At 39.9% G+C, this 27502-nt stretch overlaps 1 protein-coding gene across 2 annotated transcripts; it reads right to left on the bottom strand.

Annotated features, from left to right (window-relative positions):
* Positions 1-551: 551 nt before the first annotated feature.
* LOC117405490 (sushi repeat-containing protein SRPX-like) lies at positions 552-27502 on the bottom strand. Of its 2 annotated transcripts, XM_034008586.3 has the most exons (10): positions 27219-27502; positions 19905-19961; positions 17594-17785; positions 15921-16097; positions 12907-13033; positions 11465-11586; positions 5190-5369; positions 3320-3453; positions 2637-2758; positions 552-1352 (listed from the first exon to the last, which is right to left on the bottom strand). In XM_034008586.3, the coding sequence occupies exons 1-10, from the start codon at positions 27286-27288 to the stop codon at positions 1172-1174; spliced, it is 1362 nt and encodes a 453-aa protein (XP_033864477.3). In that variant the 5' UTR covers positions 27289-27502; the 3' UTR covers positions 552-1171. The 2 variants fall into 2 exon arrangements, with proteins under 2 accessions (XP_033864477.3, XP_033864478.3); XM_034008587.3 differs by lacking the exon at positions 19905-19961 and having other exon boundaries at positions 27219-27500.

The following is a 27502-nucleotide window of genomic DNA, read 5'->3' as shown; positions in this document are numbered from 1 at the left end:
GAGTTTCTAAACTCATGTTGAAGTTTGTGTACACGTGAAATGAATCCACGTGTTCTGCCTAACTGTTTGCTGCCGTGTTGACGTATGATGATTTAGGTTTAACAAGGTCCAAAAATGTGAATTTTACTAAACATGCAGCTGAAATACCATTTGAAAATGACAACAAAAATGCATACAGAAAACATCCAGTTTTCTTTAAAATGTGCTTTTGAAACACCAGAGGGCTGAACTCTTTTTTTTATCCGCAAGGAGAAACGCACCCAATAAAGTTAAACAACCCAATAAAATAAACCAGAAATACACAATTCAGCCAACGGGCTTGAATGCAGGATCACGTCATTTCTTATTTACTTTAGATGTTTAATTGGGTTTTTTTCCCCATTCAGAAAAAATGTGCTGATGACGATTTGGAGTAAATTGCTTTGAGAATCTAGCCCAGAGGGCCCATGGGTTTCATTTGAATACCGCCACCACTGTGAGAACATTGTTATTTTATGCCAACCAAAACTATAGTGTAAAGTCATGTTTTTCAGTAACTACATATACAAATATAAAACTTAAGCAAGATTGTTTTTATGGATTAAAAATGTGGTGGTATTAAGATTATCCACTGTACAAATCAACTGAATAGACCCTATTCCGAATATGAAATTCCATTGCTACTTTCTGGTGATTTTTCATAGAACAGTGATGTACTGAGCAAAAAATATTTACTGATGGAAAAAAACTTTACTTTTTAAATATGGTGTATACACAGAAAGATGCCATTACCGCGGAATACAAGAAAGCAGGTTATTTTAATGTCTCACATTTACTGATATACCAATAGAAAATACCCAATCAACTGCTTGCAATTGGATTGATATAAATGGCAGTATAAAAATCAGACAAGTCACAAACTGAAATATTTCAAAACATAAATATTAAAACAAACATTTTGTTTGGGCCACATAGATGATGAGATTTTCTCCCACATTATAAAAAAACAAAAAACTGAAATGATTGGTCGCAGCATTTAAATAACAGAAAACCAAAATGCTAAGCCTATCATGCATACTGACAAACATGAGTATATAACTTTCTGTACATATTTATATAAAAAAGGCATGCTTCTTTGAGTAAATTCAGGTAGACGACTTGATCCCAGTGCGGGGCACAGTGGACGATGGAATTAATTACAGGTCTGTCCAGCCTCTGCCTGCACTTTCATCTCTTCCTTTCTGAGAGGGAAAGTATCGATCAGTGTGAAGAGTTCTGCCGCAGTGACGGGGAACGCGTAGCGCTCTTTGTCCATTCCATGCTTGTCAATCAGCACCATGGTGTAACTCGTATGGGAGATCTGCAGCAACAACCTGGAAGACACAAAGAAGCAGGTTACTAAGAGCAGGAGTTTAAGGCTAAATATTGTCCTTGTGTGCAAACTGCCATTAAGCTAATACGCTAGCTATATATCATTTTCATTTATATATACATTCTCAATGAGAAACTAGATTTGAATATTTCTTATTGTCAGTATGAAAGTTGGACATTCTATCTCATATGTGCAAGTGGGCTGAAATTGAGCTTTCTGATTGGTGCTTCTGAAGTTCTGAGGTGTCTAATATGCTTTCACTGTGCTTGTACTTTTGCTACACTTTGCTATTCTTTTACCATGGTATACTGCAATAGATTAGAAGATCACAGGGTTCAGTGTGACTCAATTGAGATCATAGTAAAGCATTTCTATTAGGGAGTCAAATGCACACCATCCATTTCTGCCAGCTGTTTTACATGTTTATGCAGTTGCAAGTTTGTTTAAGATTCCTGTTTCAGATGGTAATATGAGGCAATGTCATTAAAATGCTTCTGACTGTTGGTGTTTACTGAGATGGAAAGAGATGGATAGCTGGCAGGAGCATTATGAATAATGAAGTATGTTTTCCATCCCATTCTGCAATGGATGTGCGCCAATGACAAAAACAACAAAATAGAAAGCGATCGGAACAAGTGTATTATCAGAGCAGGATCTACATACAATGAAGCTCTTTTAACCCTTTGATTGTATTACCAGTAGGAAAATGCATATGTATAGAAACACTCTTTATTTACTGTATTTATTTAACAAATGCTAACCAGCAAGATGGGTGTTCAAAGAGGGGGAAAGGGAGCGAGAGAGAGAAGAAAGGTTTAAAACGAAAATAAAAAGATTGCTACACGTGCTGGAAGCACCAGCACAGTACTTGTTTGGGTGGAGGGATTATTTTTGTGTTGTGCGTGTGTGTTTTGTTTAAACTCTTACTTGGCGCTGTGAGCTGTGTTGTTTTCTTCCTCAAACCTTTTATTTAAAATAAAAACTTGCAGCAGCACTTTCACTCGCAGTACCTGTGTGTCTCTGTCAGCTTCCTGGTCTGGGGACGTCACCACGCAGCCGTCCTGCCACAGCATCTCAAATGGTTTTTGGCATATTAGCAGATTAAGTAGTGCTGGTGGAATGGCAACTACACATAAGCTTTCCTCACAGGGGTGTACAGTGCTCCCTCTTTAAAACACTAAGGTTGGAAGCCACATTTATAAGGCTTACCTTCTAATGAGGGTGCATCTTGTTTCTGATACAATCAGTAATCTCCCAGTGGCAGGTGTAATACAGATTTGCATACCTCAATTGCAAGGCGAGGCCTGGTGGAATGAGCCTGTGTCTGATCCTGCCAATCTGCGCTGGATAAACCCCCACAAGTTCAATGATGGTGATGTGTCTCATGTCCACCCCACACTGAGCTTGCTGAAACAGTAGGATAAACAGGAGAGCCCACTCAATACTGACGGAACAAGTTCTAAAGATTATCATATAAAGTGCTGTATATTACAAGCAGATATCCACCTCACGATGGGCTTTCTGAAAACCAGCATGTATCTTACAGCACTATAGAACAGATGTTTCATATTTTGTTATAAAATAACAATGTTTTGCTGCATACAAACGTTGGATTTTATGCAAACTAAGCAAAAGATGGACTTCATTTCTCATTTCAATAGATACCTCAAGGCTATAAAATCTGTGGTGCCTATATATACTTTGTTCTGACAAGAATGGAATTTAAAGGTTATAGGTTTCAGTTGTAGTTGCTTTTTTGTGTTTGATTTTTTTAAGGTAGTAAAAAAAAACATTGGCTTGAGCTAGAAACCAATGACCAATCTGCTCCACATTTATAACGACAAAATCATTAGTATAAAAATAATTTTACAAGACAAAATTTAAATAGTTCTAACAATTTTTATTTCTAACCGGGTTGAATTTTGGTTTTCTATCTACACTGAGAGACTAGCTGGATTTGTCACATACCTGAAGAATTCCCATTTGGAACCTGTAATTATGATTGGCAGCAGAGGGTGCAGACACAATGAGCAGCCGTCTCTTCTCATAGAACTGATCCAGCAGGGCTGCCGCAGACCTGACCGCCACGTTTATATTCATAGCTGCAATGAAGCAGGACGTAGAGTTCACCAAATCCCTCCTGCAGTACACACCATTACCTAACCACCTAATGAAAATCAAACGACTGCCAATACCCCCTTCTGGTTCCCCAGCAAAATAACCCAATCGTACATTAATCGCCATCTAAAAATTGAAAGCTGAAGCTTCTTGACTTCACACAGCCTTATTGTACACAATAGTGGTGAGGCACAAAAGATCATATCTTTTAGCAAGCCAGCATGAAATTGAAAGCGCTTTAGCGATTACTGCTTTACCACCTAAAGAGAGGATCTCTGTGATCTCAAAAGCTAGTGGGCCAGATTCATTAAGGTCTTTACAGAAAAATACAATTTAAATCTGCTTTAGTCAAAGGAAAACCAAATGGTTATTGTTTAAAATAACTAGTATCAACCAACATAGGCACACTTTTGCATCCTTTAATTAAACTCCAGCGTTGCTTGTTACATAATATAAAATCAACAGTTTTATTTTACTTTCCCCCCCCCTCCCCCCAAAAAAAATCTGTGAAAATTGTATTTTGATCAATCGGGTCCGGTGTGTTTAATATTGTATGCTGTAAATAGTATAATACAATATCCTAAACATTTTTGCATGAAAACGCCTGCAGACTTTTCCTTGTAAAGAAAACTAAAATTATGATTCCATCTACTTACCAGAAGAAAAAAAAAACACCTCTGGAATATTTACACTGTGAACAGACAAATTGCTCGTAGAAATGGATTTATTCCTAATGAACAGAACTGCGAAACAGCACTATTCAATCAATCTTCCTGACACAGAGCACGGCATTACCAACCATATCAAAAGGATGTGTGTATATTTGGGAAGTCATTGACTGAACAAAGGGAGACCACTCAGTATTTACATATTCTCAATGTCCTCTTTACACTGTCACACTAATATTAATAGAATCTTTTATTGGAGAAGACACGTCTTTGCTGCTCCGAATACGGGTATAGGTTTGTAGTTGTATTTGTGCATGTTTCCATGTCATGCACTTATTTCACAAATACACTACCATGTAAGAGCATGAAAACCATTGATAGTTACAGTGAAGAACATGTTATGAATATTTTGAATCAAGGTAATTACACTACATGGTTATTCAAACCTTGTAATCTAAAGTCAAAGAAATCCTTTGAGTGAGTTGGGAGATGCAGTAGGTAAATGATGATCTACTGGAATAATCTGGTTCTATGCTTTGAGACCACCATTCTGCGTCTCTGTTGAATAGTAATGGTTGCCTAGTCTGCTTTATAGTGATCAAGACAAACATGCAACGGTGTTTAAATCTATGCCAAGGGGCAGTCAAAATCACTCATGGACTGGTAATGAGATGACACTCAATGTCAAGTCGCCTAGATAGAAATAGATATATACAGACTGCAAGGTTATATTTTACATACTGCAAGGTTATATTGTACCGTTATTGGGTAAAATCAACTTTTTGGCATTCTTCTAAAAGCCAAAGTAGTATAAATATATGTTGGTGTTGAAATGGTGAGCAATTTAAAAGAATCTATTTCAGTAACAGAGCTGTCCATGGAGCCTGCAACCTTTCAAAAGCACATTCATGAAGTATGTTCTTCACAGACCAATAAATAAGAATGTTTGTTCATCTTGTTCTAAGGTAGAAAAAATATCATTTTACACAATGTATATGCCATAGCATATAGAGTTCTTCCTGCAGTTCATTCATCATATCTGTTATACTTACGTGCACAAGATGGCTCAGTCCCGGCCCAGGTCAATCCATACTGACACACTCTGGCTGTGCTTCCTTGTAGCTCGAACCCCCCCATGCAGGAGAACGCGCACGTGGCCCCGTAGTTGTCTCCATCACTGCTGCATTTCATGTAGCCGTTTTCTGGGGGATGCAGACGGCCACAGCGGCGAACTAGAAGATAATAGATACAGGTTACTAAATGCAGACTGTGTTTCCATGTCAACATTGTTCAAATTGAGCTCGGCAACTGGCCAGGAACATTTGGCAAATGAAATCCACCATCCACCTTTTGTTTTGGGTGTTAGACTGAGGGAAGCCTTTAGCTGTAAATGAACATGCATCATGTGTAACAAAAGGAAAGCCCTTTACTGATTAATAAGGCAGGTGCATGTTGTGTGTTGAGGCTGCAAACCCTTTCATAAACAGGCCAGCTTGGGAAGAGTCTATTTGAAAGCTGTATCCCTTTCCTATGACCCTATCCATAAATGAGATGGAGACATAGTGAATGACAAACACACCCCCTATTGTATTTATCTTTGGTAAATTCTGCAAAGAGAGCATTTGCAACTTCAATACGCTCAATCAGAATTCTAATGTTAAACGCATAAGAAACCAGGTCAAGTCGACTAAATCATCATTCAAAACGTTTGTCTAATGAAGTTTGTTTCCTATAATTTGTACAACAGCACAAAAGCATCAGTGTGAGCTTCCACACACTCCTCCACCAATACGCAAGGTACTGTTCACACTCCTCGCAATCTAATCACTAACCCTGCTGAGATGTTAATCTGTGGGTTGAATGATTGAGCTCTTATAGAGTAAAGTCAGACACACTAAAGTGCCTATCATATTATTATTATTATTATTATTATTATTACAGATGAACCCGTTTCATATCACCTCGCTTAATATCATACCCCATTTATTATCACAATTTTTCAAAAGCCACTCACCATGCACCATATGTTGTTTGAGAAATGACTTCTCTTAATATCACCTCACAAACCCGCTTACATGTTTGGTGCAGCCTGTCAAATACTGTGTGGCTGAGCTTTACTAAGTAAAGTTAGTTTTCAACGCAACCAACAACCAATAATCATCTCGACATTTTCTGCAGCCTGTCAAATGCTGCGTGGGCGGTCTTAATGGGATACAGTTCAGTTACCAAAACACCAACGTTGCCAAATTTTTCTTCTTTAATAGTCAGTCTTCGATATAGAAATGCACAGACCAACTGCAATTCCTAATTGATAGCTCTCATCAGTCAACAATGCATGCCTTTTTAAGATAATGACACAAACTGTTTCATTCCAATTAATGACACAGAATGTAATTGTCCTTGTGGCAAAGCGCCCCGCCCCTGTGTGCATTTGTGTTATGTGTATGTATGTTGCGTGTGTAAATGTTGGTGTATAGTCATTGGTACACGGGATATAAACGGGTCTGTGTTTCACGTGTATTTAAAAAGTGTATATTTGTATTTAGGCACGGGATTGCACATCACGCACGTGCATTTAAAATATAATATGTGAACACGGGGTTTCACGTAATGAATTCACGTGCTGGGATTCAAGTGAGTAATTAATTAGTAATTGAATCCCAGCACAACAGTATAAATAGATGCACGTTTAGTCACTCGTGGTTAGGTGTTCGGTGAGTGGAGAACGGGAGAGAGAGAAGGAGTAAAGTAAATCGTTAAGAACGTAAATATTAGTGTTATCTGCTCACCGTGTTTTGTTCGTCTGTCTGTGCACTGTCTAGTCCGTTTTGTTCGTCTGTTTATTTTGGCTACAAGTGCCGTGTCCTGTGTTTTGTTGTTTCAAACCTTTTATTTTCTGTCTGTTATTAAATGCTGAGCGCAATCACGCGCTCAGCTTTACCAAAACCCCATCTCTCTGTTTATTTACTTCCTGCTTCTGGTCTGACGCCACCCACTCTGGCCGTCTTTGTGACACGTGGTGTCATCGTGGGATAATAGCGCCTCCAAGCGTCAGACCAGGAGAGGGGGTTTTGTGAGGAAAAAAAAAAAAAAAATAGTAAAGCGAGGATGGGAAGAAAGAGCTGCAGGAAGCAGCAGAAGCAGCAGCAGCAACAACAACAGCTGCAGCCCTCATCCTGCATGCCGGGCTGGGAGGAGGACAGCCACAACGGGGCAGTAGCCACCCCTCTACCCCCACTGCCACCGGGTTCCCCACCGTCCCGGGAAATATGGGACTGGCTGGTGCACCCCGAGGGGAACTTCGCCAGTGACCTCCCCATGGTTATTCACGCACTGCAGATGCGAGATGGGAAACGATGGGAGGACTGGGAGCAACAGCACAACCCGGCATCCGTTCGTGACCTCACCATTGTGGTGCTGGGTTACCTAGCTGCAGACAAGGGAGGGATGCCTTCCAGTGAGCAAGAGGGAGAGGAGCAGCTGCTGCCCTCTCCAGTACCTGAGCGGGAGGAGCCTGAGCGTCCACAGCCCAAGAGGGAGGAGTCGGTGCGTCCACAGCCCAAAAGGGAGGAGTCGGTGCGTCCACAACCCAAAAGGGAGGAGTCGGTGCGTCCACAGCCCAAAGAGAGGAAAGTCGGGGCTTCCATAACCCTAGGAACCAAGCTGCCAGCAGAGGGAGAATGCCTGCTGGTCCCACCTCCACCAGCAGAGGAAGAATGCCTGCTGGTTTCCCCTTCCGAGGCAGAGCCGCACCAGTCCCCTGCAAGAGAGGCAGAGCAGCACCAGTCCCCTGAAAAAGGGGGAGACGACATGCTGCTCCTACCTCCGTCGCCAGGAGACTACACGCTGCTCCCACCTTCACCGGCAGGAGCAGAGCAGCCGGAGCTGTCTCTGCCTCCGCCACCTCCACCGGCAGGAGCAGAGCAGCAGGAGCTGCCTCTGCCTCCGCCACCTCCACCGGCAGCAGCAGAGCAGCAGGAGCTGCCTCTGCCTCCGCCATGTCCACCAGCAGAGGGTGAATGCCTGCTGGGTCCCTGTCGACCAGCAGAGGGTGAATGCCTGCTGGTATCACTTCCCCCACCAGCAGAGGATGAATGCCTGCTGGTATCACTTCCCCCACCAGCAGAGGATGAATGCCTGCTGGTATCACTTTCCCCACCATCACGAGGAGAGGAGCGGGAGCTGCCTCTGCCTCCATCACCATCAGGGGGAGAGAAGCAGGAGCTGCCTCTCCCTTCACCAGAAAGACCAGGGCGTGAAGCTGGCGGCCCTCCGCAGCCCTTGCATAGGCTGCTGAGGGAAGCATGGGTAAGAATCGCCTGGTCGCAGAGGCCGAGAAGAGGGCCAACACCCGCATCCCGGCTGGTCCTGACTCCCTGCCACGCTTCACCCTCGCCTGGGGCTGCCAGCCGTGCCGCATTGCTTGGGGCTGCTAGTTGCTCCGCATCGCAGCAGGAAGTACTGTGGCCGGAACCCCACCAAGGGGAGTTGTCGGCCACGAAGAAAGTGGGGGAGGTCAGGAGACCTGCTCCCACTGCAGCAGTTTCGCTGCCGGAGATCGTGGGGGAGGTCCGGAGACCTGCTCCCACTGCAGCAGTTTCGCTGCCGGAGATCGTGGGGGAGGTCCGGAGACCTGCTCCCACTGCAGCAGTTTCGCTGCCGGAGATCGTGGGGGAGGTCCGGAGACCTGCTCCCACTGCAGCTTCTTCGCTGCCGGCAGTACTGTGGTCGGAGCCCCACCAAAGGGAGCTACCGGCTACAAAGAAGGGGGACGAGGTCTGGAGACCACTTTCCCCAGCAGCAGTTTCGCTGCAGGAGTTCTTGTGGCCGGAGCCCCACAGGAGGGAGCTGCCGGCTACGAAGAAGGGGGAGGTCGGGGGACCACCTGCCCCCGCAGCTTTTTCGCTGCAGGACGGGACCAACAGGCTGTCAGCCGTGCCACTACCGGCAGGGGTGCTGACAGCATGGCCAGCCATGGGCCCACTGAAGCCTCCCTTCCCAGCCCGAGACTTTGTCCTGGACTGCTGGATTTTTAAGGGGGGAGGTGGCCATTGAGGCCATGTGTGCTGCGCACAAGGGGGGGTATATGTGGCAAAGCGCCCCGCCCCTGTGTGCATTTGTGTTATGTGTATGTATGTTGCGTGTGTAAATGTTGGTGTATAGTCATTGGTACACGGGATATAAACGGGTCTGTGTTTCACGTGTATTTAAAAAGTGTATATTTGTATTTAGGCACGGGATTGCACATCACGCACGTGCATTTAAAATATAATATGTGAACACGGGGTTTCACGTAATGAATTCACGTGCTGGGATTCAAGTGAGTAATTAATTAGTAATTGAATCCCAGCACAACAGTATAAATAGATGCACGTTTAGTCACTCGTGGTTAGGTGTTCGGTGAGTGGAGAACGGGAGAGAGAGAAGGAGTAAAGTAAATCGTTAAGAACGTAAATATTAGTGTTATCTGCTCACCGTGTTTTGTTCGTCTGTCTGTGCACTGTCTAGTCCGTTTTGTTCGTCTGTTTATTTTGGCTACAAGTGCCGTGTCCTGTGTTTTGTTGTTTCAAACCTTTTATTTTCTGTCTGTTATTAAATGCTGAGCGCAATCACGCGCTCAGCTTTACCAAAACCCCATCTCTCTGTTTATTTATTTCCTCCATCTGGTCTGACGCCACCCACTCCGGCCGTCTTTGTGACAGTCCTGTAGTAAAATGCATTTGTTTAAATGTAAAGAACGACTAAATGCACATTGTTAAAATACTGCTCTTTAATTCAGTTAGTTTTCTTTCTTTTTTTCTTGCACTCGTAACGTGGCAAACATGAAACTCGGTTTATATCATGACCCGCTTTATATCACAAATTATGCCTGCACGGCAATTATGATATAAAGCGGGTTCATCTGTACTGTAAAAAAATGAGAATAAGGGAAAACAAACCATAGGGTTCCGTGTATACACAGAAATGCATGAACATACGTGTAATATACACACACAGATACACACACATGGTCCTTTGCTCTAAAATATACTTGGTTTGTATTGTACAGGTGAATCCAGAGATTGGAAGGAGGGGGTAATCCTAATCAGAAATGTATTACAATTTTAAAAGTTAAAATAAAAAAGAATATGGTGATTGGGGACATGAGTAGTATAAAGCTAGAGAAGTAAGCACACAAACAAGCTAGAATTCCAACCATTAATGCATTTCTAATATCCACATCACATACATTTGAATGTAGGGGTTTTGCACAAACAAGCTTTCTCATTGATATCCTCAGGCAAACAAGACGAGAACAAACAAACAAAAAAACAGCTTTCAAGGTACCAGGTGTTGAATTACTGAGACTGTCATCTCATTTCACTGCATTTAGACAGCAGACAGTGTTCTCACCTATGGTTTATCATTATGATGTGAAATGAAAGGTGAGAAGACACAAAACTATTAAGGTCATGCAAAATATAAAACAAATATGTGAAGAACTGAACCACCAGGCAGCTGCTGCAGGACAAGCAGTGTCACTTTCAAACAACAGGACTGGGACTCAAAGCAATGCACTTCGGTTTCTTTATTGTTGTTGGTATCTCAAATGATATTGAAACTGTACTTACTTAATCTAATACAATTCAATGATAACACACTTAATAAAAATAATAAACACCTTAGTTTAAAGTTTAATGTTAACGCCACTGTTAGATTTGAATAAAAAAAATTTAAAAAATTCAAGACGACTTTCATAGCTGTATTCAAAATGGATTTGAAAAAGAAACTGAAAGGATTTTTTTGACATTCCAAATGCATTACAGGGAAGTTTAATATACAAACAAACTTCAATTCCCCCAGCTTTTCTGAAGTAGTCCAGTTCCACCAACATCCCTGCCTTAAAGATAATCACGGTGATGGCACAAAAACATAGACGTTTTTCAATTAGAATGAATGAATTTCAGAATGAATGAATTTCTTAGCAATTCATCTGGTTGGCCGATAGCAGAAAATCTATGAAAATATTCTGTACAGCATGAACTATGCAACTCTGCTTCACTAGTTCCTGTACTTGCTTATTGTTTGTACATATGCTTTTTTTGTCTCGTGTTGCCATGTGACGATAATTTTTACATTTTTTATCGCCTGTATTGTGAACACCTATTTTCTTTTGTTTTTACCTGATTGTATAACAAACACACGCAGTAACACTTTGCAACATGCCTCGACAGCTCAGGTTTTGGACACAGACTCTTGTAAGACCACGACAGCAAAGGGGACAGTTGAGTCATCATGCAAGCATACCTGAATAGGGATATTCATTTGCGATTGACCGAACACCCACCTCGCACTTTCACTGCGAATTTGCAGGTGCCCTTGTTTCCTGCTCTGTCAAACACAGTGTACTGGATTCTGTGATCTCCTTCTGGAAAGTAAGAGCCTGGCGGCATGCCTTTCAAAGTCACACTGGAAAAGAGAAGAACTATTATCAGACACAAAGCCTTTAGAAATAAACCACTGCATTCCCTTTGTTAACATTCTTCAACTATTCACCATGCAATAAAATACAGACTGTGTGTGCTGTATATAAAATAAGAGTTGTTATCTTTGAGGATATGTTTAATTCATGCTGCAGAACTGACACAACAGCAAAGAGCTGTGGACAAGCATTGCTTCTATACTTTCTGAAAAGGGCAATATGTCACACAAATGTACTGTATAATTTGAGTTACTAAAGTTATGGGTGTTACAATGTGGAAACAACTCATACATACATAGCTTAGCCAATGCTTGTCAAGTCAAAGGGTATAGGATATGTAAGCAAGAACACATGGCACAGTGTGCAGTAGTTATAAAATCACCACAGGCCCTGGATGCGTTGTGAGACAGTAAGGTGAAGCCAAGTATAGCTTTGGAATGCCAGCAGCCAGTCAGAATACAGGACATTTCAAAGACATTTTATAAAAAGATTTCTATTTGTAATTCTTTCAGCGCTCAGTAAGTTAGCAAAATAACTGCCCAGGGATAAGTAATACATAGTTTCAGTGTCTTAAACTGGAAACTAAAACAAATAAATATGTTTTTTAAACACTATAATATCTTAATTAAGTTGGTGAAAGCAGCATTATATTGCCCCATACTGACTGTTGTCAAATACAACTTTGATTTAAATTCCACGAAACATTTAGAACCAGCTCAGAGCACCTAAACAAACAAACAGGAAGTGAGTTCTGGTCACCTTTACCAAAGAAATGTGGAACTGAAATAAGAAACCAAATTGTGACTAAAAAAGGCAAAACCACATTTAGTGGATACGGCCTGTATGTGGTTTTACATGCGAGAGACATGTTATTGAAGTTGTGGTCTGTATGTGGGTTGCCCTTCCAAATAAACATGCAGGTCACATGGCTTTATGGTGGTACTTCTGCTAAGGGTATCATATACAAGAATGATACAAAATCTACACATTATTTGAAATGGGTATGCATGTATATATGCAGTGTTGTGTAGTATTACGAATATTTCATAGGGTCCAATTCAGACTTGTCTGGATATTGCAGCTAGATGGCTTTTGCTAGTAAGGAAATGGTTATATAGCACAGGTCCATGTCAGGGAATTTGACAGTCGAAAGCCTAACAACAAGGAAGGTGCGCATTTCAACCTTTATCATGCAGCAACACATGCCAAGTTTGTTTATGCCTCCAGCTTTCAAAGGGTCAGACTTGTCAGAATTGTACCATACTGTATTCCTTATCTAGATCGACTAGCAAACAGATAGGACTGACTCGGTCAAAATGCCGTCTGCGGTGTCTCTTCCTTCAGGGGTTTCCCAGTACACTCGGGCAGTCAGCGTCTCTGGCTCAGCGGTCTTCTCTTTCACACTGGGGCACTTGATAGTGGGCGGTTCCACATCTGGACAAAGGGAAAAGAAAAGACAAAAATGACAAACAGAGATCTGCCATTTAAAATGGAGTGTTTCCAGCACTGTTGAGCTGCCTTCGTCGAGTCCACTGAGGCTGTTGATTTATTTTGTCTTCTAATCTAGGGGGCTCAGAATGATTATGTAATGATATATAATTTGGTCCAAAGGAACATCTAATAACAGTATGCATTGGGTCTGGGAGGCCCATACCAGCTAATTCCATTTCAATTTAGTTTTCCAAAGATACCAAGTCCCTCAAACCAAAAGTCTAATTTCCACAAACATCCTGGGGCAAATGACAACAAATAATACAAACCCAGAATTTAAAAAAAATAATAATTCAGTGTAAACAAATGAGTAACGGTCTAACCAGCGTGCCTTAAATCTTTAAATCAAATTATATCAAAAGTTAGGAAATTCCACAGTGAAGGACCAACATAAGAACATGTGGCACACTTTATTCTGTATTTAGACAGAGGAAATGATCTCTGTTCAACACTTCTTCTCAAGGTATAACCCAATGAGACAGAACAGATCAATTATGATAACATGCATAAAAAGGATTTTTCTGGTAGCTTTCAAAAGTGAATTGCTATTTAGGCTACCCTACAGAATGTACAATTCTGAACAGACTCCTGCTGTGCAAAGATATGGAAATATCTGACATTTAGAGCCTGAAGAATGACCCAGCAACTGTTTCTCAAATTTGACTGAAACGATTAAATTCTATACCTAGTCTGCATACAGGCAGGAGAAGTCACGACAGAGGAAACGTGTGTGAAGATATTTCCTCCCTTGGAAGCCACCAGTACTCAGGTGTTGTTCTCTCTGGAAGTGAAACACTGTTTGTGGAGGGAGCCGTGGGCTCACCAGCGGTATACCTTTTCAGTGCAGACTAAAGTCCTAGTAACCTGTATTGCAGTGGTTGTGGATGTATATGCATTGTGAGCAATACGTAGGTCAACTGCATTGCAAGAGTGTCAAAATCAGGCAGTTCAGCTGCAGGACAACGTATGGTGGGTGTTCACCACACGAATCAGGAGCGGGTACATTCAAGAGCACTTCACTTCTGTATTACACAACTGTATGACACACATTAATGTCATCTGTTTATGGACTTTAATACATTAAGAAACAGATGATACCTGCTGTGTTTTTTGTTCAACACTGGTATTCAGCAGTTGATGTAATTTCGTTCACAGAAGGCAATTTGGTTGCTCTGGGTTTTAACTGACAGCTTACCAGTTCTGGAATGTCACCAAGACATCTCAGCCTTTTATTCATTAACCTAGCCATTGTGCAAAACTGTGTTAGGTCAGTTTTACAACCCAGTACTCTGGGCTCTAGGTGAGAAAAGATTTATTGGCATAAAAAAACCCTTGAGAGATTCAGTCAAAAGCTGTTCCTACATTCTAATTGTCTACTGAATTTTACTTATTAGACTCTTCTATGCCAAAGGTCATTTTCTCCTCTTCCAGATCAGACTGGCATCTTGTCTTTATCCTCTAATTAGCATCTTATTTGCTTTGGTCCAGTTGGCCCATGTTTGTTCTAGCTTATATCTTACTTGGTGTACTGATAAAGTACAGACAGACAGACAGACAGACACTCCAGGTCAGTGCTGCTAGTTACCTTGGCTATACTATTCATACAACATTTCACTACTGCTCAAGTTCAGCAGTAATACAAAACGGGCACAGCAGCTGAGGACTTGGAGTTTTGATAGAGTGATAAAACAGTGTCCTAATATTACCATGGTATAATCAGATCTTCTGTCTGAGAATGAGGTGAGGCACGGATATATTTAGAATACAATTCGACATATAAATTTATATAAGGATTTTAAAAAAGTCTAATTTTAAAATGGAACACTGCAGCCTTGAAGAAAACTGTGACGTTTCTGCCACCTGCTGGCCTTTCTTGGAATTACTTTTTTTTATGGCCAGGTCTGCAAATAAAAAAATATTGATTTCTTCAAGGACTCAAGGGCCCATTTATTGATCCAATAAGTCTTTACTTATTGATGTATTTAATTATTGGGAAATAATATTGTTTTGAGTGTATATTTATTATAGAACTAGAATTAACATGAGTTCAACTTGATTAAAAAGTGTAATGTTACTGATTTTGGAGAATATTTCCATATTACTAATGTTCCCTTGTTAAAACAACTCAGAATGGATTCCTCAAAACTCTGTTTAAATGTGCCATTGTATTATAAAAAAAAACTGTGAATGATTTTATTGATGCTCAGGAGATTCCTCTCAGACTTACAGGACTTTGATGCTTTTCTTAATATATATAAAAAATAAAAATAAAAATTAGTAAAATAACTCCATTACGTCAGGTTTGCATTAGCATTGTTTTTGCATTGTATGTAATTGCAGCTGTCTGCTTGTTTTATCCTTGAATTGAACACAGAGCTCTATTAATCCGAATGTCTTTTAAATCTACAGCCTAGATCTCCTGCCAGATTTCCTCACAGTCTAGAAGCCTCAACAATAATGTGGAAGGAGACGGTGCTGTAATTCATTTAGGAGCCAATGTGTGTTGAACTGAGTGGGGCACAGGCGTCTGATGAAGTCTACAGTGAAATTGAGCTGTAACAATCAAGCTGGTTTTACTTTTCAGGCAAATTTGAATTAAAAAGATCTGTTTAAGCTCTAATTGTCTGCTTACACCCTTGCTTTTAGCACACTTTAAAGCAATTACAGTTACATTTAAAACTCACATTGATAAACCACTGGAACAAACATATAATTAACAAATTACAGCTAATTATCTAGTCATCATGAAAGCTTCTGAACTTCCACAAGACAATTAAATAAGGTAATCGAAGTGTGTAAGCAGAAGCATCTGCGCTGTGTTGTAACTTACCCACACACGATGTGTGCTTCCCTGTCCAGGCTTTGCTACTCATGCAGGTCACAAAGCGCTCTCCTTTCAGCTGATAACCAGGGGAGCAGAAGAACTCGCACCTGGAGTTAAAATATGAACCGTCGGAACACTTGATTCCTCCATTGGCTGGCAAAGTCAGTTTTGGGCAGCGGATTTCTGAAACCAAGCAACAGTAAATTGTACTGTGGAACATCGTGGTAAAAGCATAGTGCATAAAGTGACTGTGGTAAACTTTTATTGGGGCAATATCAGACCCAGGAGCATCCATAACTACAAAAGACCCACCCATACACGAATCCTGAGGTGAACTACAGTAGAAGAAATTAAGCTGGCAAGTTTTCTGGCTTACACCTTCATCAGTATTAGCCAGAACATTTGTCAACTTATGTTCTTGTTTTATGTCAGAAACAATGACCTGGGACACATTACAACAGCATCCTGGGATCCATATTTTATATTTATTATATATTTTTTATATTAAAGAGTTAGTATGTCTGGAATTCAAGTGTAGGGCAGTTTTATATTACAGTATACCTTGTTGCATCTTCCTTTACAAAAGTTTACCATAGTAAAATCATAGCACAGTGTAATAAAGCTTGGTGAAAGCATGGTAAAGCATAGGTAAGCATTGTAAAGAACAGCAAAGTATGGCAAATTACATTAATAAACATGACAAACTATGGTATAACCATGGGAACAAGCATAGGAAAACTGCAAAAATACAGTGGTAAACTTTTATAAGGGTACTAATGCAACCTCAATTGAAGTCTATTTACACAGAGACATGGAACACGCTTATTTTATAAATGTGACAACAACATTCCAATCCCTGGATACAAGATTATATGGTAAGAAAGATAGGAAATTGCTCTGAGCCGGTAACAGGGGAACTTGATGCCCAACTTCCTGTTTTAAAGATTAAACCCAGTTCTTGAATTGCTGGGGAAGGGATTGGGGAATCCTAGAAGAGAATCTCTGTTCAGTACAGTTTTGAAGAAGTCTGTGCGGCAAATGTATTCATGTCATTCATTACCATCAAATGAATGGAGGCATTCAAACTAGTGACTGCGAAGATTCTAAAACATTCAGCGGTTTACTGCATTCCCCACTAGCTGAATGAATCAGTGCCCCCTGTTTAATTTAAGCATCTAGTCTTGGAGCTGCATGCCGGAGGAAGCAGATAGGGGGCAGTGTGCAGTCTGTGAACATACCGACATCTGCTTAACTCCTTGTGTTGTTGTTGCAAGAGATACTTTACAGCTTTCCAGTATTACTATCACTTGCTTTTTACATTTGTATCAGTAGGATATAAACCAAAGAGAGAAGGGAGATACAAGGCGTGGTTTTCAAATTGTACAGTGGGGCCTTGCTTCTGTTTCTTGGTTTTGGGGCAGACAGGATCAATCTCGTTTGTCCTTAAACCAAAACCATTTAGTTATTTTTACACAAGGTATAACATTTGAATTGTCTTGTGTTGAATATCCAACTTTATAACGGAAAACAAAACTTACAGTCCAGTTGTAAGATTTGAAAAACCAATCCTATCAGCTCAGCATCAATCAGCAAGGTTCAGAGTTCAGTCAGTCCACTGCACTGTATCCCTCTGATGATAATACAGTACACAGCCAGCAGTGGCTGCTTGTCTTGCTCACCTCTGCATGCGTAGTTGCCTGACCACCGCTTGCTCAACATGCAGAGGACCTCCGGGTGCCCCTGCATTTCGTAACCCTTGTTGCAGTGAATGTTACACCGGGATCCCATGACGTTTTTGTAGTATTCTCCTCGGGGGGTTCGACACCTGGCTTGACCGTTTTTTACCTTGATGGGAGCGCACCAAGGATCCTCTGTCAGCAGGAACAAAACAAGGTCAAGTGAGAAGGAGATCCTCCATTTTTGCAATAAATAGTAGGCAAAAAAAGCCTCTTGAAGACAATGTGTGATCCGTGACTTAGGATCAATACCACCTGTTCTGTTCAGGACAGTGGGAAGCAGGAGGAGCCTTCATTCCCATTGATCTGTTCTGAAGGACAGTTTCTCCACTAGCTCTCCAGGTTAATTCTCCAGTATTTCAAATGGACTAATTCATACTAATTAGGCAAGATGTAATTCTTTGTATTAATACAGTATATCAAACCTGATAAGCTTTATTCTCATTGCATACTGCAGTTCCAAACAGTATCAGTTAAGCAAACAGAATAATATTGTGGAGGTGGGCTTGAATGTATCATACCTGTTCTGTTATTTTTGTTTCTGAAGCATGCCAAGAGCAAACTTTGAGGTTATTATTAATTAATTCAAAATATATGTTTTCATTTATAAATGGTTATAAAATGTGCAGGAATGTTCTCAAAACAATAAAAAAACAACTGATGTTCCCTATAAGTTTATTACCACATTAATAATATGATATTTTCTAAATAAACAAGTTATATATATAAAGAGATTTAGATCAATTAATTATAATAGGGTCTATTTTAATGATAAACAGCGGCACATCTAAATAACACAATCTTTTTGATTGTATACTTACAAGCATTTTCATAGAGGTTAAATTATTGTTCAAAGTTTTTATTTAAAACAAATCACATGGAAATATATTTAAGTTTGAAGGCAGTCATGTATTGATTCACCACTTTTCAGACCATTAGGATAGTCCCCAATGTGTTAAAGCAGAACCCAATCCATTTCAAAAAGCACTACTACTTCAAATCTTTCTGTACCACTACTGCTTTCTGAGTAATTGAAATACACCCAGCAGACAATATACTTTTTGTTTAATACCTCTGAGTTTTTCGCTACAGCAACATCTAAATTCCACTAATGTACACCCAAGGCTGATCTAGTCACGTTTCTCCACTTGCTGTCCAGTTCAAGCTGGATCAAATCCCAATAGGAACAATAGTCTCCACCATACATTATTCCCCACTGTTCAAAGTCAAGCCTTCAAAACAGGCTAGAAGTCAATAGTACACTTTGCATTACTTGCTGTATAAAGTGAAAATAAACTGTTTCTGGTGTCTGGTTGACTGCCCGTACAGCTTCATTTCTTGGCTGCTTTTGCATAATAATTGTTTATAGTTCTGATTTGTGAAAGTAAGTCCTTGTGGTCTGGCTACTTGGCTGCCACTCTGTACAGTTCCTCTGTTTAGACTGTGTGCAGTCCAATGCCAAAAGACACCTCAAATTTCAAGCTCTGTCAGAATCTGCTGGGGTTTTTTTTATCTTCAACTCTTTTTCTTACAGTGCTTGAATATTTGCTGCCAGTCTAATGATCTTTTAGTTAGCTAAGAAACCAACAGTGAAAAAGCACTGGTATGTAAAATAACAAGAACTATTTAAAACAGTTCAAACACAAATATACAGTAGATTCATTTCTATAGAACATTTCACAAAAGTGGCGAAGTTGGTTTGAAGGAATCAGTTGTAAAAAGACAAAAAGATGAGAGCTGTAAACAATAGACATCGATACCATAAAAATTAAACAACTGTACACCTCTCTCCTGAGACAAGCAAAGGCCTACAGCCCAATAACACTTCCTACATTCATTTGTTAGATTGAAGACGTTTGGGTACACCCTTTAAATACTGTGTTTAGACATGTACTCTACACCATGTAGGTACAGTATAGTTATATCAATCAACCCTTTATTTAACCAGGTATGAGTACTGCATTTTACAATGCCAACCTGGTACTATGTGTAATTGCAAAATGCTAAAAACTGAGATTATTGGAGCGGACATGACGGGATCAGTTTTTGTGCAGTAGATGATCCTGGAGCAGGTTGTTTTAATTGTTGCAGGGTCCATACTGACCAATTGTATTCTGTTCGACTCCCCTTGCCCTAGTTTGGTTCAAACCAACTATGGAGAAACAGCAACTATGGAGAAACAGCAGGCTTCATGCAGGTTTAGTTTACTGTCTTCTTAAACAGGTGCGTATTAGTGATTAGTAAAAGCATTCACCTTCATGTATACGCACATGAAAATCTTCATCATCTTCTAGCGCTGTATATCCAGATCCTACAACACAAAATAAATAAGAAACTAGAAACAAAAGAATTAGCATTAAAAAAAGCATCACAAGCAAGCAGCTTTAGAACCTAAAACAATACAGGGCAGAGCTCAGAGCGAGAAGCGTGTGGTGTGCTGGTGTGCTGGTTTGACCATATATCGTATAATATGGAAAACATGCCTGACAATGAATCCGTGGATTCTCCGTCCAAACCAGCAACATGGAGTCAATGAATCGCCTTTTTGTGGTTCAAAATGTCTTAAAGGTGTATTGTGAATAAACAGTGCAATTATATTAACTGTGTTGCAGCTACAATGCTGTGCCACCATTGTAATGTGATTTAATTGTTACATAGTTATTACACAGAAACACCTTTCTTCTTTAGGCCACATGAATAAATTGAACAGAATGAAACATGAAATATAGCAATTACTGTAGGGTTCAATTCCAGCAGAGGGCATGCAGCACAGTACTTGTATTACATCTTCAAGAATGGATAATATGGAAGGTGTACAGCATTTTCTGGCTTTTCCCTAAATTTCATTCTGCTTTCATTTCACCTGTCACTAGGAAAAACAATCACCATCCTCCCTGTGCTCTTTGCATGAGCAAAACTGATCAGAAAGGAAATGGCAGATACTTCGACAAGCTTTGGATGCAGTATTTTCCTTTTTATTTCCTTTATTCTTTATGTTCTTTATGTTCCTTTACCCTTGTCCAGTCAGATTGCTGTACTCCATGTGCAAGAGGATTTAAAGCATGCGGATGCTGTGTCACAACTATTACATCCTCAGGTTATGGACCGTTTAAGACCCTCTATCATCAGCTATTATTACAGACTTGAACCCCACTCTGTTACATCATTGGTCTACCCTCCCAATACACTCTGGCTGTTGGTCATCATTCACATGCATATAACAACCTGGGATATATAACATTCCAACAGTTCTTCATTTACAGTAAAGGTAAACTGTGGTGTACGCAGTGCCTTCTGCATACAGAACTGCCAGAGCCTCACTGTACTGTACACAGGGCAATGCTGAAGTGACAACACGAAACACAAAAAAACCCTGTAGGGCTATAGCAAACCACCAAATAAAACTTTAATAAAAAGCAATGCAATGTTCTTAGTTGTCAACTGAGTGCATGCAACACAATCCTGCCACCAGCGTCAGGCCTCAATCAACGTCCAGCACCCCCAGCCCCTAAGCAATCAGGAACTAACATATATCAATTGGCTCCAATATAATTCAATATTGTAGCATGTCGGGAGGGTACCCCAATAATGTTTACAATCAGGCATATGGGCAGCACAGCTCTAGCTAGTTCTCAACGGAGGATTGGGTTGTAGGAATGTATAAATGCATGTTAATAATTCACAGGTTCCCCTGCTAAAATAGGTTTAATAGGTTGTTTTACTGTGATTTTAGGTTAAGCACAGGTGTGGTTAGTAAGGTGGTGAACTTGCTTGGGTTTGGTCATGTCCGAAACAGGGTTTAGTGAATAGGCGGGGGGTATAAATAGGGCGTAGCGGTCGGGCAGGGAGAAAAGCAGGTTGCAGGCCTGGCGACTGTAACATTCAGCTGCGCCATGATAGCTTTAGGGACAGTTTGTGCTGCTCCAGTCTCTGCAAGATAAAGTAGCTATTCCCTGCCCCGGAGTTAGGATTGCAAGTCTGTGTCTGTGTCTGAAATTCGAAGGAATACGGTACTGCTTTTATTGCATATGATTACTGTACCTCAACAAGGCATAAGCCAATAAGGTCAAAGAAATTAAACAAATCTTTTCAGCTCTGCTGAAATCTGTTTCCATTTACCAATGAAGCTGATGCTGGCAAGCAACACCAGTGACTGTTGTGGTGCCAAGTATTGTGATTTGGTCTGTTTTTCTTAAGTAGATTTCAGATACTCTAAACTTTCAGGATACAATGATTTTTTTTGTTGAGTATTCTTTTTAAACTTGATTTATATGTTATGCTGTTTTGTTTTTTATTGTGGCTATTACTCATTAATTACTAATATGCCAACAGTATACTGCAACTAACAGATTGGCCTTTTTATGTATTAACCCTATGGAAGTTCAGTTTCAAACTTAGATGTCAAGGTTTTAATTTGTTGAACAAAGAATGCAACTGACTGACAGGCCCCTATTTTAATTGTGTTAAATGTGTGTTTCAGAACATACACAAGGGCCCAATTACATTGTCTAAGCGGCAAAGGGGATTACAATCTGCTGCCGATTAGATTATTAAAGCAACAAGGAAGATTTACAGACACCCATCGGAGAAGGCTCAACGTGTAAATTAATCCACAGTCAACTGCAAGTAATTGCAAGCAGTTTAACTTAATCTCCTTATCAATTCCACACTGCTATCGAAATACATCTGAGACAGTATATCAAAGAATGAAAGAGAGAAAAATAATAATACAAAATATATATTACAAATTTATCATCACCTTGTTCTTAATTGAACGAATTAAAACGACCGTTCAAGTCCTACAGCAGTTATATACTTCATTATTGCTGTTAAACCTGGTGTATAATGGTGCTCCAGGACCAGATTTAGAGCTGTCATTTGTAAGTTTATTTTCATATATTTTCTTTTCTTTTTAAACATGAATTTAAGGTTTTATAGGAATCCACAGTTTGGACCCGGTGTGATTCATTCTGATCTGCAGTGAGTGGATGAAAGGAGAGTGAAACATGTTCTGATGTGGCTGCCTAAGGGTTTGGCGATGACACAAAGCTGAGGTTATGCTGTGTGCCTTTGGCTTTTGGGTATCAGGGGAGCGAGTCTGCATCTTGAATAACTCAATATTGTACAATTTAACCATATAAGGGATAAAAGGATCAGTGGCTCTTTGGATCAGTAATGGGAATAGAAGCCTTTCGACTCCAGGCTCAATTCCAGCACAGGTTGGGGAAGGTACTATACATCTAAACATTACAGACACTGGATATTACTTTAAATGAATAAAAGGGTCTGCTGGGCTACAGTAACAAACACAAGCACTACTTATGAGAAACGAGTTCTACACTGTAGGCAAGGCCTGCTGCAACACGCAGACAAGCCATCAAAGGCAGATCCATGTTGACAAATTAACACACACTGCTCTGCAAAGTGACTGGTGTGGTTTTAGTTTACTCTGTGGAGCACCGCCTCGTTTGCAAGCTAGAGCCTAGAGGACAAAAAGCTCCCCATCAAAAAATGCTACAATAATGTGAGATCTTGTAAAAATTGTAAGTCGCCCTGGATAAGGGCATCTGCTAATTAATAAATAAATAAATAAATAAATAAATAAAAATAATCGGGCAGTTTCACTTTTGTTTTTCATGCATAATAATGAATGCATACCTGTTTAAACAACCACAATATGGCTGTACAGCATTTGGATAAAAAATTATTAAAAGGGACTTTTATGGAAATGGCTGTCCCTCACATGACCGCAAAAGGCACCCCTGACACATACACTGTCCTTTATAAAAGCTGCTTCTCACTGCTGGGGGTCAGCTCCAGTCATGAGTGAAAAACAACAAACCTTTGATAAAAGGTCGATTGCAGGTTCTCGATTGCTGGGTACTTCTATAGGGAAAGTCGAAAAAAAAAAAAAAGTCATTTTGGAGAACTGACTTTGCTGCATATTCAGCCCCAACTCTGCTGTAGAAATTAGAGAAGGTAATTGTATCCCCCAGAACAACTGTAACGCCTTGCACACTCACTACATCTAATCAGTCCTTTTCTTACTGCTGGTTTTATACCCTACTGACAAAACCCGTGTACCGTGTATATCGGAGACATGAACTTCAAAAAGAGTTTGCTAATAAACAATGCAGTTTAGAAGGTCTAGGTGCATTCCAGCCTTAACACAGAATTCTCCCTGCTGGTAAAGATATAAATATGTGATGGTCTCAGCACAGTACAGTGTTTGCAGGCATGTTTATACCACAAATACTCATCTACCATGAATAAAGGCATCTGTCATGATAGAAGGCGGCACAGCCAGCTCTTTTGATGCTTTCCTTTGCTGGCGTTACGAAGCTCACATCACTGTCACTGAGCCCATGTTTTTGATCACTTCCAAACCCATGTCCCATTCTGTCTGAGTTTAGAAGCACAATAAAGAACTTATAAACTTTTAATGCAGACACAACTATTATGTTCATATGCCAGCATGTAAGTGTCATATCATCAGTTTTCTCAAGGAGGATGGCTAGTGCCATTTGAACTATGAGCTTTACTTTACTTATAATACATTTTCAATAGCTCCTGTTTCTTTAAAACCTCCAACGTATAATCAATATTATATACAAAAGTGCAGTCAATGCCACTCTGTATTGTTTGGGCTGTCTTTGATTTAGTTATATGTACTCTAACTACCCTTTTACCTCTTTGAAACTATGGGTACCTTCATGAATTAAATCTTTAGATCGTAAAATATTTTTTTTGTAAATCATAGCCCCGACTGTCTTGATATTTACTATGGCAACAGGTTACTAAGCAACTTAATCATGAAGAGGTTTCCCAGACGTAAACATACAGTATGCATGTGGAGACGGGTTTACAAGCACAAAGACTTTCTGGTGAAAAAAAAAAACACTTTCATTAATATAAAGGGTTAGTACACAGTGGACAAATTTAATCAAAGCCTTTATTAGTCTTCTGAAAGGAAAATAAAACTGTTCAAATGTAATGTTGTTACTAGTGTGTTATTAGTTGTATTACCTTTTCTTTTCCTTTCACAAAGCCTGTACAGTAAAGAACCTAATTCCGTGCCAATCTAACAAACAGTCAAATGGCGGACGGATAAATGGAGCAAATATGTAAATGTGACCTGCTCTGAGAAAACACAGCCAAGGAATAACATTATCAGGTTCCAGCAATCTGTGAATTGGAGGTCTTGATAGTTCTGCTCTGAACTGACTATACGGTTAATACAGGAGTTACTCACCCAGTAAAAACTCTGAGTCTGGAGGTCTTCAATTGGTTACGTAATTAATGCAGGTAAATATTCAGGTAACTATGAGGTTTACTGTAGCAGGGAACACATTTCAATGAGGTAGTTCTTAATTGGCCTTTAAAATCTTAAAAGGAGTTGATAAAGTTAACCCTAGCCAACAATTTAAGCACAGAACAGAAACCAGAACCCAGAGGACACAGCTGGAAATGAAGTGCAGACAGAGTGGTGAGGGTATGGAAAGGGTTACCTACAGTAGCCATGTCTTTAATGCTGAACCACTGGGATCCTTTAAACAGCGACTTGACAAAATTTAGATCAAACAGCTACTGGAAACCAGACATACATTTACTTTGCTTCTGAAGTTCTTACTGATCTTCTAAAAACCTGCATTGGTTGCAGTACTGTACAATCCCTCCCTTATACTTTGTCCAAGCAACTCTGACCCTTCCAGTTGTACAAACCATGTCCTTAACTGTTTAATTGAACCAATTAAACCTCTATCCGGGTCCCATAGCAGTTAAATATTGAATTACACTGTACCTGTTCAACCTGGTGTAGAATGGCACTTCAGGACCGCAATTCCCTTATTTTTTTATTATTTTTCTTTAAATCTGTTAAATGACCATCTGCTGTGCCACCATTGCCCTATTATTACGCACCTCACTTACAGGAAAATCTGCTGAAATTACAAGAAAATGTCTCTCACTGGCTTGTCATATAAAACATTGCGGGCCTCCACAGTGGAAAGTTACCACAAGGTGACTCTTTTCCTGGCACTCGTTTCCACATGATGGATGCTGGTGGCAAGCTTAAGGACACAGATATGATGGACTACCCTTCCCCAGTAGAACTGACTGGAACAGAGGATTACTTTTCATTTAACAACAGGAGCCAGCCTTGTAACTGTAGCTTGCTTCCCTCTTGTCATCCCTCTGAATGAAGTGGAGTTAATGCAGATTGTTTATATCATCGGAATAGACCCCAAAATCTAGGAGAGCCATCAAAATGTTTTATTAGTAACCACAGCTTATAAATCTCACAATCACATGACATATATATATATATATATATATATATATATATATATATATATATATATATATATATATATATACAGTAACTTTGAAACAGTATTTAGGCCCCTAAAGCATCCATACTATAAAGCACCTGTCCTTTACCTATCCAGAAACATACTTCATAATCCTACAAAGTGTAATACAGTCTGTCTAGATTTTTGCAAAAGCAACAGTGGTAAATCCTCATTTACACTTACTTAGCACCCAGCAGGTATATACAATCCCATATAAATTTACAACAAATAGATTCATTTAGGAGTTTAGACAGCATACAGTTGACTTTGCAGTAAAGGGGTTTTTAAAGGACCAATTTATCTGACTCCTGAACCAGCTGAAACACAGCTTACACCTTTATTTTACTGTTAACGCTAGTTAAAGATCTTGATAAAAAGTCAGTCAATTATAGCCTTCTAAATAATGCAAATCTATTTTCTGTGCAGGGGAGATAGGAAGGGCTACAATTTCTAACTTAAATTGGTGGTCGACTTAGCCCATAGAGTGCTACACATTGAAAACATAGTGTAATGTATGTTTGAAATGTTTCGATATATCGAAATGTATTTTGTCCACTCCATAATACTGTGGTTGTTCATAGATTATATTAAACGTACCTACTAAAAGAAACGCATTCAGATTGTATACAAAGAACCACACAAATGCCTCGTTAAGTTAATTTAAAGCCAGAATCACCACAACGGTGTTATCCAGTATAAATTGGGTTAACTGGAGTTTCTTAAATATTCAGTGTTACTGTATATGGTTAGCTTATTATGGTTGTTAAACGTGTCCATATTTTAATTGTGTAATCTTCACACCATCCAAAGAAAATACGGTTGTCATTTCACAGTAGTTGCGCGCGCCAGAAAATATTCAACTTTCCATACCTCCCTACTCCTGTCAAAATTCCTCCCACGTCAACAAATTGCTGAGAATGCACGAGTTAAAAAATAGAGCATTTAATTGAGCTGAATGATGGCAAACATTGTATAGATTGGTTGGTAGAAACTTTTGCAAAACAACTCCAAAAAAAACCACCGATTCCAACAGGAGCCTGAAATACTGCGATGTTGAAAGTAGAAAAAGCGTAAGGGACAACCGGAATGTACTACAAATAATAACACAATTGTGTGGATTGTGCAGAATCTATAGTAAAGCAGCGCTTATATAAAAACTAAAATTAAATAACAGAGATTTTTGCAATACGGTCAGGAGAACTAAACGCATTCCTTACCTCCGTCGTATCCATCGGTAGAAGAAAGGTGAAGTGCTACAAACAGGACCAGCTTTAGCCAGGTATCCATGTCCAAATATGTCGCTCCCTTTCCCAACACGTCTCTGAAAGAAACTATCTTAAAGCACAAGCCCCCTAAGGAAACGCCTCTTTACCAGGAAACTGGAGCAGACAGCGTTAAAAGTTCTTCCCTGCTTTCTGATCAACTTTGTACACAGCTATACTTGCCAGCCTGGGGAAAAAAAACAACATTTATTTATTTGACAAGAAACATTCAACTCGTC

This window comes from Acipenser ruthenus, chromosome 9, assembly GCF_902713425.1.
Source record: "Acipenser ruthenus chromosome 9, fAciRut3.2 maternal haplotype, whole genome shotgun sequence".
NCBI classification, from domain to species: domain Eukaryota; kingdom Metazoa; phylum Chordata; class Actinopteri; order Acipenseriformes; family Acipenseridae; genus Acipenser; species Acipenser ruthenus.
The sequence above is the reverse complement of the archived record's forward strand: the minus strand, read 5'-3'. Positions and strand labels throughout refer to the sequence as shown.